This window comes from Anopheles merus, chromosome X (genome assembly GCF_017562075.2).
Source record: "Anopheles merus strain MAF chromosome X, AmerM5.1, whole genome shotgun sequence".
Classification (NCBI taxonomy): domain Eukaryota; kingdom Metazoa; phylum Arthropoda; class Insecta; order Diptera; family Culicidae; genus Anopheles; species Anopheles merus.
This window is the reverse complement of record NC_054081.1, coordinates 1,224,045-1,237,833: the sequence shown is the minus strand read 5'-3', so window position 1 is coordinate 1,237,833 and position 13,789 is coordinate 1,224,045. Positions and strand designations below refer to the sequence as shown.

At 51.2% G+C, this 13,789-nt stretch overlaps 2 protein-coding genes across 3 annotated transcripts in view; both read right to left on the bottom strand.

Moving 5' to 3' along the window:
* LOC121593795 (proton channel OtopLc-like) overlaps positions 1 to 4,934 on the bottom strand; it is a 9,036-nt gene extending 4,102 nt beyond the window's left edge. Inside the window, exon 1 of one of the 2 annotated variants that reach the window (XM_041916498.1) lies at positions 4,099 to 4,934. In XM_041916498.1, the coding sequence (XP_041772432.1) occupies positions 4,099 to 4,166 (68 nt within the window). In that variant the 5' untranslated portion in view covers positions 4,167 to 4,934. Of the gene's footprint in view, positions 1 to 602; positions 1,377 to 4,098 lie in introns of those variants that run through there. The other variant, XM_041916490.1, reaches the window with a different exon arrangement.
* Positions 4,935 to 9,166: 4,232 nt separating this feature from the next.
* On the bottom strand, positions 9,167 to 12,575 carry LOC121596431 (proton channel OtopLc-like). The gene is made up of 6 exons (XM_041921381.1): positions 12,430 to 12,575; positions 11,323 to 11,688; positions 10,581 to 10,801; positions 10,348 to 10,500; positions 9,815 to 10,090; positions 9,167 to 9,477 (listed from the first exon to the last, which is right to left on the bottom strand). Exons 1-6 carry the CDS (start codon positions 12,450 to 12,452, stop codon positions 9,272 to 9,274), a joined length of 1,245 nt encoding a protein of 414 aa, XP_041777315.1. The 5' UTR covers positions 12,453 to 12,575; the 3' UTR covers positions 9,167 to 9,271.
* Between the last annotated feature and the right edge of the window lie 1,214 nt (positions 12,576 to 13,789).

The following is a 13,789-nucleotide window of genomic DNA, read 5'->3' as shown; positions in this document are numbered from 1 at the left end:
GTTCGTCGCCTGTCGTGTGTATCGCTCGCAAGATGGTCGGCAGCACGAGACCTGCCAAAAAGCGCACGAAACCGGCAGCACGTCCGCGTGTCGACCGTGTTCAACAACAACTGAACAACAGGTACGGTATCCCTTCTGGCCGGCCCCTCCCACCCCCCCTCACAAAACAATCGAATCGCAGGAGCCTTATCAGAACCAAGGGGAGCCCGTGGGTGCTTCTGTGACTAAAGAAAGAAAGAAAAAAAAGACAGAATACCCCGAGTGCCCGATCGATAGGAAGCGTCACAGATTGGCATCCCGCGAGACACCCGAGATAGCTCCCCGGGCAGGAAGAGGGTGGAACAAAGTGGCCACCAATCAGTTTGGCAAACAAGTGTGCAAAATGGCAGACGGCTCGTTAGCACGCGTTCGATGCAAATTGTGTGGGGCCGGCCGTTCACGCTCGCGGTGAGTGACACCGTTTAGCAGCGCCGGTATTCGTGCCACTGCCTTTAATTAAATTTCCCGGTGGAGGGTTCGTCGCCTGCCGCTGGCGCAGGATGCAATGGCAATGGCGGGCGCATCGTGATCGTGTTGCACTGCGGCGGATTAGGATTAGTTACCTCTGGGCGATCGGTGCCCGCTCCCTTCCCAGCTTCACACTCGGCCGCACCAGTGGTCGCGCGAACGTACTATCTACCGGCAGCTCGCCAACGATCATGGCGGTGAAGGGACGGCGCTGGTTGCTGCTTTGTACTGCCCTTTATAAACGGCACACGGACACACACACACACGGCGCTCGAAACAGCTCCACTACGTCTACCAGTCACTGCCTGTCGGCCACCGTGACCATGATTCACTGAGGTCTGGCGTGCGCGCTGAACGCGTTAGAACGGATCTCCTCGACAGCACGTGCCAGCGCGGGCGTGCGTACACGCGTGCGTGTGCACAATTATTATCACTCGATCTCTCTTCCACTCTCTCTCTCACTTGCTCTCTTGTTCTTTATCTCTCTCTCACACACACACACACACACACACACAGAGACGCAATCGCAATTTTGTGCCGCTCACTGTGTCACTCGATGTGCACCACGCAGACGGTGCTTTGCCGGTGAGCGACCGGTTAATAGGCGATATACAAACAGGGAGCGGGACGGGCAGGGTTGTCACCCTCTGTCGTAGGTGTTTGTTGAGTGGTGCAGTGAGAGTAGCTGGCACGGTTGAGGCGGGGACCGGGGTAGGGTTGGTGGGTTTGATGATGTGCAAAATGCGCCCTGCGACGCGCAACTAAGTGCGCGTATCGCACTCACACGGTCTTTTATACGGAGGTGAACTACCCCGTGGTCCGTGCACCGTCTCCCGACCTCCCCAAGCTACCTCGCGCGAAAACCCACATGCTTCCACCAGACCGATTTTCCGCCCCGCTTCGCGCCCCAGCGTGTGTTAGACAATTAGCGACCCGCGACTGCGATTTATGTGCCCCGTACAGTTTTGTTCTAGTTACTATTTCGTGCGGTTGAAGAAAAAAAAAAAAAAAAAACAACAAACAAACCGAACGAAACGCACTGTAACGGGCGGGCGGCGTGACAGTCCTTAAATGTCATCAATGGCTGTGCAATTGCACACTCCCGCATGCATAGCTTTGGAGGGATCGCTCCCGAACCGCTGCTGACGAGCCTGGAGACTTCAATGCACACGGGACGACGAGGTGGACCTGTTTCGTGCTGCTGGGGGGTGGCGGAAGGATGTGGTAAAGATGCAGGAGAATGTGATTGTTTTTCTCTGGCCGCAATGGTCTCTGTTGTTTTTGGGAAGGAGAATAAATGGTAGCTTGGTTTGAGTTGCACGGTCGTCATTGGTGAGCGTTTAAGCGACGAACGTATCCTCGTCACTACGCTTACTAAGCTTTTGATATGTCGATTGGTGTCTAAGGTACCAATCATTTGAAGCATTCTCGGCTCACTTCGCTGTTCTTAAACTCAAACTCTCGATAGCTTCAACGGCTCTACTTTATAGCCGGAAAACAATAGCAAAACAATTTGCCCAACAATTGTTCCTAATTATTCACCCTTCCCCCTGAGCCATTCATCACTCCTAAGCGTTTGTTTACCTTCCTGTGAGTGCTAATTTTAATAAAAATTGTCGGTCACATATAATTGGCGCTTCATTTGGTCGTAATTTGTTTTTTTTTTTTTCCTGTGATAAACTGTTCAACTATAGGTAGTAAAATTGAAGCGCTAATCCTTCTGTTGGTGAGCATTTGCTTACAGATCGCCATCTTAGTGAGGTGCATTAAATTCTGTTAATAATGCTCGCTTAGTGCTGCTTATGCATCTTATACAGTTTCATACAATTCAGAATAGGATACAATTTAAATTATTTAATACATCTATCTACAATATATAATAGATCTATAACAATTCTTTTCTGATTTTTGTTTATTTATCCTACACTAGAACAATAAAATCAGTCTTTGGCATTTGTGTTGTATAATATTGTCCAAAAAGTAATCGTTGGTTAATGTTAAATGTCTAAGGTTTAATGTTAAATGACAATATTTGCCTCGTAGGCATCAGTTTTTCCCTCTGTTAATGAAACTATAGAGCTTTTATAAGTGCTATTGTTATGTAACTAAGCATCTGTCATAAATGTGCTCAAATAGTTTTTAAATTTATTATGATTTACACGAAATTACAGGTGCGTTGAAGCCAAATATTGATGCATTCGAGCCCTATATAGCTGCAATGACTGAACGTTGCAATAAAACCAACAACACCTACAATTATTAGTAGGACAGCTACGAATGTTTGATGGCGCATTGTACACATAATATACGCAAATCAGTGCTAAAAAGCTCAGCAATATATTTATTTTTGCACAAGCCAAAGCTCAGATGCGAAGTCAAGAAGGCAATGTTGGAAAATGTTGAGTTCTGTGCAACGAATCTTATGTTACTGCAATCTCTAACCAGAGGTAGTTTCAATTTTGTAGACTCTCACAGACTTGTGAAATCTTAATCGATATCACGCATGCGCGTTTCTTCTTCTTCTTTTTAGTATAAATGCAGCTATGTGCGAAGGACATGCTAATCTCTAAACACACATAAAAACCTTTCTACGTACCCGAAAAACCTACTTCATGGTACAGAGTGGAGTAATCACGGTTTCGATAAGAATCGAACCCTCGTCCGGTGTTGTGGCAGTCCGCGCGTCTCTACAATAGACCATTCAAGTAGCCACCGAGGTACATGTCTTATTTGCTACTGGATGCGAAGCTCCGTATGACGGACGGAGTTCCAGAATGACAGAGCACCCCGCAAAGCGATCTTGACGGCTGTACCACGAGACTGTAAACACGAGACGGCTTCACGAGGTGCTCGCTTAGGTAATAATAATATGACCAATTATATTCGTAATTAAGCGCTCGAACCTCCTACACTTGATTGGGCGCCGACAAGAGGCAACAAGGGGACGGGCCGCGCACATTCTCTAGCAATCGCAAGAAATCATGGTGTAATTGATTAATCTCACTTTTATTTGTTAGCACAGCTAGCCCCCCCCCCTCCTCTTTTGCACACAGTTAACCACTTGAAGAAGTCACCCGTCACTGAGCACGGCCATAAAATGGGGGAGGGCACGGTTTTGGGGTCGCAAAAAAAACACACACACAGTCACCCGAGAGATTAACGTGGCCGGTTTTGTCTGTTGGTGCAAACGGTTCGGGTTCTCTCTCGCGCTGTTTACATCTTCGCATATACCATTGGCTGATGAAATTTTAGAAAATGAAAACAAGAAAAAAGGCGTACGGGCCCCACAATTGACGACGTAATCGGAATGCAATTCTGTTCCGATAAGAGCGACACAAATAAAAAGTGCCTGCAAGTGCACGTACCTCTGTGCGAGTGTGTGAGAGGCAGAATTCAGCGATGGTTGATAGGTCGTTGAAGCAGGCTATATCCAGAGCCTATCAGATCAGACAGGGTGTGCCGAACGCATGAGGGCTCGCGGTGTGTGTTATCGCTGTTTGGTGTCTTAACGCACTCTAATGCCGAACGATGATCTCTGCCCCTCTCTCCCCGCGCAGCTGTATCCCCCTTCCATCCCAATGGTGTACCTACCTGAAGGAGACGGAGTTCTTCTTGAGCAGCTTGCCCACACTGCCGCCCGGGCTGGTGCTGCTGGACATTGTTGGTTGTAGTTGGATTTGGGGAAGTTTGGGGGATGTTGAGTTGAGCTCGCCGGCGGTTTGACTTGTGGTTTTGTTAAGCACCCAGGCACCGCTTCCACTTCTGGAGCTAGCGGTACGCACCTTCGCCGTGGTATATGGACGCGCGGGCACACGCGCGCGTGTTAACCTGCCCGCGTCCAAGAACTTGTCACCGCTTTTATCTAGCAAGAACTGATGCGTGGAGACACGACCGTGGTGTAACACAGATAACGGCGCGCGAGAGACACTACACCTTCCCTCACACACACGAGCACGCACTGACAAACCGCACCAGGTGGGTGTAGCCGCGCTATCTGTCCGCCGGATTGGGGTTTCAATCAGGGCTTCTCACACCGTGAAGAAGTCAATCAATTTAGCTAATTGAAGCAAAACGCCCTCCTCCGACGCGTTCTTATTAGGCGTTATCTAGCTGGCAGGCTTCGTGGCTTGTGGTTTGCCAACTTGGTGGGAGGGACGGGGCACGCAGGGGTGTCCCGGGACCGGGGCAGAAGAGCCTTGCAAGATGACGCGAGCTGCGAGGTGTGTAAAGGCACGTTTGGGAGGTAATAAGCTACTGGAGTTCGGGCTACGGTGCGACAACGTCATCAACCGAGCGCGTGCGACATGCGGACGTCCGCCTTTGTCCACCCCCCCCTCTTCCCCTTTGTACCCCTTAGACACTAGAGATGCAAACGTACACATACACACACACTCACGGGGCGAGGAGACACCGTGTGACACGCGTCCAGTGCGACACAAACTGAAGGAGGGAGGAAGTTCCGATCCCGTGTATCGTGTAGAGCAGGGGAGAGGCTCCCAAAGACACCCAAGTTCCGAGTGGGGTGTTGGATAGTGAGATAAATAGAAGAAGCAAAGAAGCGAAAACTACTCGGAGAACAAGACGTCAGACACCGAGCCACACAGACTCGAGATAGGCATACGCTCCCCTCTTCTGCTCCAAAATCCAGCAGCGGAGTAAGCGGTGTACTACCACATCTTGGGAGTCTGTGGTGTGTGCGAGATCTTGCCTCAGTGAGCTCCGCGGAGCCAACAGAAAGAGAGAGAGAGAGAGAGAGAGAGTGTGAGAGAGAGAGAGAGAGAGAGAGAGAGAGAGAGAGACAGAGAGACAGAGTTGGAAAAGAGGTGGGGCAAGCCCTGGTAGGCTGCCAAAGTGCGAATAGGCACGGCAAATATCTCGATGATCTCCAATGCCTCCAAAACCCTCGGGTCTTGCCCCCCATGCTGCAATCTGGCGTGACATTATGATCGTGCGTTTTTGCCTTTGTGTCTCTCGGTTTCAGACAAAAAAAACAAAAACAAGAACGCAGAGAAAAGAAGGAAACCCCCCGAAGGTTCTTACGGTGGAGCTGGAAGTTGCACTGGCAGGGCAAAGGCAGGGGGCCTTCAGGGGGCTGTAGACGCCTGTCGTTCAAAGTTCAAGTTCATCCAGGTTTGGGTGAGTCGCAGCGTCGGGTCACGAGGACTGCCGGAGTCGGAGAGCAAACTGGTTCGCCAGGTTGCCCATTCTAGTGCAGCCGTGCGCTGGATGTCATTTCAGGCCTGCCCGCCTGCCCTGCCCAGACCCTCACGTGACGCGGTGTCTGTTGTGTCTTGTGGCGCATAGGACGCGAAGCGCCGTAGGACCCTGCTGGATCGAGAGATTTGGGGCGATGGCGCTGCCAGACGGCTGCCGATGACGTCTGGCCGAATGACGTCCGCGAGTGGCGGTCGTTCGGCGCCCCGATTGCCCTGAGCGCCCATAAACCAATAATCCATTATCAATCAATGCCTTGTTGTCCCTAGGGCTAGGGTTTGGGTTGGATAGACTGGTATCGGGCGGTGCGAGCAAGTACGTGTGTGTCGAGCTCCAGGTCGCGCAGAGTAGCGGGTGGGGCTCAGGAGGGCTTGTTCAGCAAGGGGCATGCAAGAGACCGATACTTGGTAGGCTTCAAGATCGCGACACACACACACACACACAGTCGGAACTTCGGAAACCGGTGCGCGGCGCTTATCGCGGCGCAAATCCCCTCGAGGGCGCAATGGGCAGCCAATCGCGAAATACTTTAAGCTACCCACTGCTGCTGCTGCTGCGGCTGCCGAGAGAGCAAAAACGCCTTGTACGTTACCGTTTTATTGACCGCCTCCTAAAGCTGTCGGACCCCGTCCTCCCCCCCTGCCCATCCTACACCATGCGCTATTAAACTGTCCGAATTGGATTATGCGCGGCCCGAAGAACTGCGCGATAAACCCGCGGAGCCCTCTCTCTCTCTTTCTTTCTCTCTGTGTGGTTCGATAGCTTTTTCGATCATTCGCGTCCGCTCCCCCTTACCCCGCCAGCGAAAGCCAGGTTGACAGCAAATCAGTGCGACGCGTACGGCGCAGGTACTCACAACTAATTAACGATTACCTTTACCACCACGATTACTCCGGCCCCAAAGGCTCTCAGCACAACCCCCCGCTCCACTGCCGACCCGGGCACACACCGTCACTACCAGTTCGACCTGGTTTTTAATGGTTTGTTTTCTGTTTTCGCCTTTTTCTTGTCGGAGGCTTTTTGCTCTCGTGACGCCTTGCCTTGTTCGTTCTAGAGCAGGGGTCGGCAAACATGTTTTGAAACTTGAAATCATTGTGTTGACTCAATATATTTTAAATTTTGCAAATATTGCCTTCTTGGGATTACAATTTTATGCTATTAAATATTCGGTTTCGCTAGCTCAAGAATTAAACCCTTCCACTTTCCAACAATTGAGTTTTTAATGCATCGTTAACTCTTTATGTAGGTTTCAAATGATATTCGGGGAGGCTTAAGCAAACTGAGAACTTCTTCTCACCATTCTGTTCTATATTTAGACATGCATCAAAGTGCTAAAGGCTGAAAGTAAAGCTTGACACATCATTATCAAAAGAAAATAAAATAATAACAACAATGGATTTCGTAGGTAAACGCACCATTACTGAAACCAGTCCGGAATTTATCTCTCTTACTTGACTGACTTGACTTGTCTATCTTTATTTGATTTCATACCTGCGTGGTAAATGTAATACCATCTTTTAATGATTAACATAACAGTCGCATATCGAAAAAATTTTTTGGCGACGGCACAGCCTGGGTCTGGGTTATGGTTTGCTCTTTCTAAAATAATCGCCGTTTCACACCTTGACACGTGGACTTCCATAGATTTTCTGAACATTATCCCAAGCAATCAGGTGTTGTTAATCATGTTTGGAGATTTTATTAAATATCAGCAATATACTCAAATACTTCTGTTGATTTTGAAATAAAAACTCGAAGGCAATTTGACCATGTTCAATTCCGATTTTCAGGCCAGTATTTATTTGTTAAAGGTGGTTGGATTGTTGTATTTATTTTACTGTATTTCTATTTAATTTATCTAATGACATTCAGGCATCAATAATTTATAACGATCGTTTAAATCTAATTATTTACAAACTTATGATTCTTGATCTAAACTAATAGTTGATCTAACAAACTTAGTACGGGCAACGAGCTACCGAAAATGGTTTTTTTGACATTTAATTCTTCAACACTGCTTCAAGACGACTCGTACAACGGGTTCCGTTATAGTTGACTGTTATGGAAACAGAAAAAAGAGAAATATATCATCATTTAATACAAACGAACACGCAATCAAAGTCTGTTTGGATTTTGCTTTTGCGATGCTTTAGGGGGAAGAAAAAAAAAACACAGTAAATTATGGTTTAGAAGCAGACTGACCTTTAAACCCATGCAGAGTAGTTCCATAATTTCTGCCCCATGTCTGCATTTAAAGTACAAAAATGTATAAACAATTCTATTCGCTCTCCTAAAGACACCATTCGTACGCTTTGATGCATTTTAAAATTGCCCTAATTTCCAATATTGTTTTTGAGCACACAGACTACACTTTGCCGACCCCTGGCACCCGGCGCTGCGTTGACCTCTCGCGTAGCTCGCGTGCTTGCGTGCGCAGGGACGCGGGGGCTCACAGGGAGCGGGTGGCGGCTCCGGTCGAAGTTATCGATACACTCCGCATCATTTAAGCCCGAGATTACCATTTTCGGGCTGTGATTTGACATTTATTTTGCCGTCTCGCAGGGTTCGGCTCGAGCCAGCCCAGCAATTACGCGCCGTCCCGCGATTTGATTGATGGCCTTTTTTCCTAGTAGTTGTTTCGGGGATTTACTTCCCCCTTTGCTTGGGGGAGGGATGGGTAATTAGAGTAATTTAAAGTTTGTAGTATTGCTCACGTTTATTGCACTATTAGTCAGATATGCGTAACACTGCTTGCCCGTTACTGATTTACACTACGGTGAGGTGTGATTTGATTGCTGGCGGGCTCCTGGCCCCTGCCGAATAACCGATCAGCCCTCCGTGTACCGGGCCTTGTAGCTGTTCTTCCAGATCTCGAACAGACAGATCGTCGAGTGGAACCGGTAAAAGATGGCGAGCGGCATCGAGATGTGGGCAATGATGGCCCACGCGCCCGCCCCGTAGAAGCCCATCACGAGCGGCCGGAAGCTGGCGTTGCTCTTCACCAGCGAGTTGACCAGCCAGGCGGCCAGGTTGGCCACCAGCAGGAAGGTCACGATCTCCCGCCCCGGCTTGGTGCGGTTCTGGCGGGCGCCCTTGCACCGGCGCCACCAGCTGCTGAGCACGAACAGCGTCTGGAGCGAGGTTTGCGCCAACGCCAGCACCTCCGACAGCACGGCCCAGTGCAGCAGCTGCCCGTGCGTGTGGTACGTGCCGATGATGGAGAACACGCCGTAGATGTAGATGCCGGTCTGCGTCACCAGCAGCAGGTGGCAGTCGAGCGGCAGCGCCCGCTGGCCGCCCCGCTGGGCCAGGACGCGCAGATCGCGCATCCGCAGCATCGCCGCGACGACCGCGCCGAGCGTCACCGAGTAGAGCGCTATCTCGTACGCGACGATCTCGAGCGTGGCCGCGTGCCGCAGCTGCTGCTCCCGGCGCAGCACAAAGTACATGATCAGCACGATCAGCGTGAGCACGAGCGTGACGATGCCGCCGAACAGGCCGCGCTGCGCGCTCGAGCAGTCGATCGAGAGGCGGTTGGCGGGCCGCCCGGTCACCGTGCGGCGGTCGGGCGCGGCGGCGGATGGTTTGCGCGGGCCGGCGCCGTCGCCGACAGCGTGCGGTTCAGCGCGCGCCACAGCTCGTACAGCGTCAGCGCACAGATCAGCGAGTACTCGATGGTGCAGGGGAAGAGGAACGGGGCGGCATTGTGGACGAGCGTGCTCATGATGTGCGTGCTGCGGCACGGTTCCTTTGATCCTGCGGCCCAGCCCAATCGATGTTGTGTTGACCGTGCAACGGGGCGGGGGGAGGGGGGGGAATGGGGGTGAGGAGGGAAGAGGCAAAAACATGTCATCAATCTCGAACAGGACGAAGAATACGCCTTCCCGCTTTGCATTATTGCCCACACATACACACACACACACACGCTTTTGAGGGGCGGAGAAGGGAAAAAGGACATAGAATGAAGGGGGAGCGGTGGGTGCGGTTTTTGTTTTAAATTTCCACACAGGATGGGAAATTGAAGTTGTCACCCTCTCTACATGTGCGTGTGTGCGTGTGTGTGTGTGTGAGTAAAGGCTCATCAGGTACGTACCTGGGTCATCCTGGTGGTGGTGGTGGTCGGTCCGGTTTGGCTGCAGGCTGTGGTCGATGGGCACGATTTCATGCTTCGCCTCCTCGACCAGCACGTACAGCCACTCGCACACGTTCGTCGCCAGCATGTGCATCAGACCGAAGCGGGAGACGAACGCGTGCCGGGCGAGCCCGAAGTCCTGCCCGCTCACGATGATGAACTGCATCTGGACCACGCACAGCAGCATCCGGGCGGCGGGCATCAGGGCGACCAGGAAATTGCGACACCCATCGTTCGCTGCCGGGAGGGATGGATGCCGAAAGGGGTTTGAGGTTTTGATTGGTTCGGTTGTGTCGAGGGTGGCGCGGCGTTGGGCAGGTGGTGAAAAGACAAGTACGACAAGCAACTGTAAGCGACCCCCTTCATAGAGCGGCATCATATTCGATCGATAATGATACGCCGCAGGCTTCATCCAACCGTGAAATCGGTTTTAAATTCTTCCCCTCTTTTCCTCCTCTTAGACACACACACACACAGCCCCTACCTACACTTACCGTCGAGCTCGAAGTACTGGCCAAAATCTAGGGCAGAGTAGACCAGGCTGCCGATGCCGAACGCAATCGCCCCGATGCGCAGGTAGAACGAGCCACTGTGCGGTGTTGGGGCCGGCCGGGCCGGCCCGCCTGATCCAGACCTGTCCGCACCTGCTGTAGTGGATGCACAGAGCAGAGTGGTTGGTATTAGACTCCTTCATGCGAAGGGAGCACAACACGCCGGGCCATCTCACCTGGACACTGGGACAGGAACTCAAGCTGGGCGGCGCGGCGCCAGCGCGCCACGAACAGAAAGCTGCAGAACAGGATCGACACCCCGTACAGGTAGAGGTAGAAGGGCTGGTGGAAGTTTGGCGGTGCTTCGCGCGCCACCAGCTCGGTCAGCGGGAGCGTGATGCCCATCACTATCAGCAGCTTTGCGTACAGGGCGGACAGGGCCAGCCCGAGCTGGTTCCTGCCGGAGGGAGAAGGGAGGAACGTTTCGCTTAGCGTGGCGCGGGCAAGTGAGCGGATGAGTTGCAGCGTTCAAGTGAGTGGATGGAGTGAACTCAGCAAGAAGAGCTGTTGTGATGGCTTGTGGGATTTTATTCACATTCTTTTTTTTGCCAGTAGAATCGCAAACGAGTGAGTGCGGCAGAGAGCGTGAGTTAGTTGTTTCATAAAAGAGTTGTAAAAGGAGTCAAGTTGATCATTCTTTGAAGAGGGAGTTAGTTGGCACAGAAAGTGAGTGATCGGACTCGATTAAGAGTGAGCTAAGTACTCAAATCGCTATGAGCACTTTCCACCCCGCTTCAACTCTCTGAAAAGAGCAGAGTAACATGCTCACTGAAAAGAGTGAGTTATATACTCAAATACCTCTTTAGCGCTCTTTCTCTTTGCTTCAACTCACTCAAAAGAGCTAAGCTGAGCCCTCAGCTCTGGTGTGGAGGTCTCAGTTTGCGGGCTAGAGCACCTCATTAACCCATCGATTCTTACCTCGCAAGGATGCTGTCCCGCTGCTGCTTCCGATGCTCGCGGCTCAGCTCGTCCGTCTTGTTCGACACCTCCGAGAACTTGCGGGCGAGCGACAGCCGGCTGCCCTGCTTGCGTATCAGCTCGAGAAAGGCGCGCTTCTGGGCGCCGAAGCTCGACAGGCGCCGCCTCGACTCGTACAGGCTGGGCGAATGGGATCCGCTCCTGTTTGGGTTCTTCGCAAAGTGGTACCGCTCGACCAGCTCCACGCTGTCGAGCGTGCCGCGCCGGCTCTGGTGAGGTGACGGTCGGGCCGAGCTCGCCGCGGAGTTATCGCGAGCGTAGTCGCGAGCTGCCGCCGGCTCCCGCTCATCCGGCGGTGGATGGACACTAGGGAGCGAGATAGAGAGAGAGAGAGAGAGAGAGAGAGAGAGGGATAGAGTGAGACAAGATATTATAACACACACACACACTGAGACACTGTTTTGGTTCGATCGTTGATACACACCAAAGTTCCGGCACCAGCATGACACTTGCGGGTACGGAACCGGAAGAGAGGGGGGGTTGGGCCTTGATTTTGGGGACGCCTATTGACACACTTCTCGACGTTTCTCCGAGCTCCGACGTCCAGCTCGGAAAGCGATCGACTGTGCCCCGTCTCGGTGCGAACCGTCCGGAAGCTAGCCGGCGGCGAAGACGCCATTTCGCTCCTTCCCTCCCTCCCTCCCACGACAACAAGCAACAGCAACAACAAAGATGGCGACACCCGCGTGGTGATCTAATGAGGCTCGAACGGCCGATCACGCAGAGCCGTGATAATTGACTGGCCAAGCAGACCCGACTCCCACTCCTCTTTTCCCTCCCTGGACGCTCCCTTGAGCGGTGTCGTCTGACTTATGCCGCCGAGGGGAGCGTGCAGGGTTGAGAATGGGTGGTTTATTCGCAGTAGCAGGTTTCTTTTCTACGCGACCGCCACTCATCACTTACCTGATTCTTGGGGTGGGACACTTGACCTCTTCCACGCGCTAGCACTGGGTTGGAGTATTCTTAAGGTCTTTCTTGTAAACAAAACAAAACACAGCAACAACGACACCGACAACAACAACAAAAAACTGGATCCCTTTGACCTACCTTGAAGTTGCCGCGCCCGGCATATCCGTTGCGGTGTTGCCCTCGGCGAAGGTGAACGGCAAATACGGCCGCCGGTGCAGCCCAAAACGCTGGAATCCCACCGCCCCGCCAACCTCCAGTCCAAAGGGGGCGGTCGCTGCCAATCGGCCTCAACCATAAACATTAACTAGCAGCGTGTGCGTGCATGTGTGTGTGTGTGGACGCATTTTTTGTTGTTTCATTCATTCCAAACTTTTGTTGCTTTTGCTTGGGACGCGGAGGGAAGGTCCATAAACTGGGTCCGATTTGTGCGCAATTGTGGCGGGCCATGCGCGCTTATTTCACCTTCCCTTAGCATCGTGCGATTGTTTGTGTGTTTGTGTCGTTCTGGTGACGCCAAACTTATCATCAAGTGGCTCTCTCTGATAAAAATCGCACCAAACTTCATCGCCGTGCGTGTCGGGCGTGCAAAATGGGCGTCAGGGGCACAGTGGGCACCCTTGATTTAAGCATTATTACACAGGTGCGATAAGAGATACGCTTTACAGCTCACTTGTTGTCATTCTCAAGCAAGCATTGTAGCATATCTGCTCAACAGAACTTATTGTAAACCACTTCGGAAAGCCAAATCACACTATTGCAACACATTCATTATATTACATCAGCAAATCAATCCACACCATAGCAACATACCCAGACCATACCGTCCATAGAAAAAAAAACATTGAGACACATTTATCGAAAACAACCGAAATGCGCAAAATAAGCAGTTCAAGCGTTACTGCAGCAAAGTGGACAAACAGAGAACGCATAGCAACTTATTGCCGAACGCACCCGTTCTTTAGCTAGAACAGTTTATACTTTCCAGAACCTTCGTAAAAAACACTAAAAGCGCAGCCTAGGCACATAATGACAGACACCTCACTCCGATACAATGTATACATTATCATGTATACTCATATCAATAACCTTTAATTAGGACAAAAACACATTCCAAAACCACCCAATGTACGAAACTTATTGAGTATAAATAAAACCAATTCCTACCGTGGCGGTCAGATTCGTTCGGACTGCCAAGATGGGACGTTACGCTGCCCAAAAACTTTGCCTTCCAACTTATTTCAAGAGTTTAGTTATGTCCCCCTTCCCAAGGTAAGGCTTCTAAACTCCAACGTTTCCTGTAAGGGAAATCCCTGTTGGGTTTCTATGATCGCCTGGACGATCAAGTGTCGAAAAGTTCGCTCGAGCGAAGTTTTATTCCACCTCGGCTCATGTCAGTAAAAACTGACCTACCGCAATGATACACGTTGATCAGTTGTATCGTATGTACACTCATCAGATTACATGGTGACTGTAACTATCTCCAAACCTACAACAGCAT

Bases quoted from the DNA above. Each gene is read 5' to 3' on its own strand.
- LOC121596431 (XM_041921381.1), bottom strand. From the start codon at position 12,452: ATGCCGGGCGCGGCAACTTCAAG. The intron at 10,091-10,347 runs GTAAGTGTAGGT...CCCTCCCGGCAG, and splicing joins CCAGTACTTCGAGCTCGACG to CGAACGATGGGTGTCGCAAT. The intron at 9,478-9,814 runs GTACGTACCTGA...GCTGGGCCGCAG, and splicing joins CCACCACCAGGATGACCCAG to GATCAAAGGAACCGTGCCGC.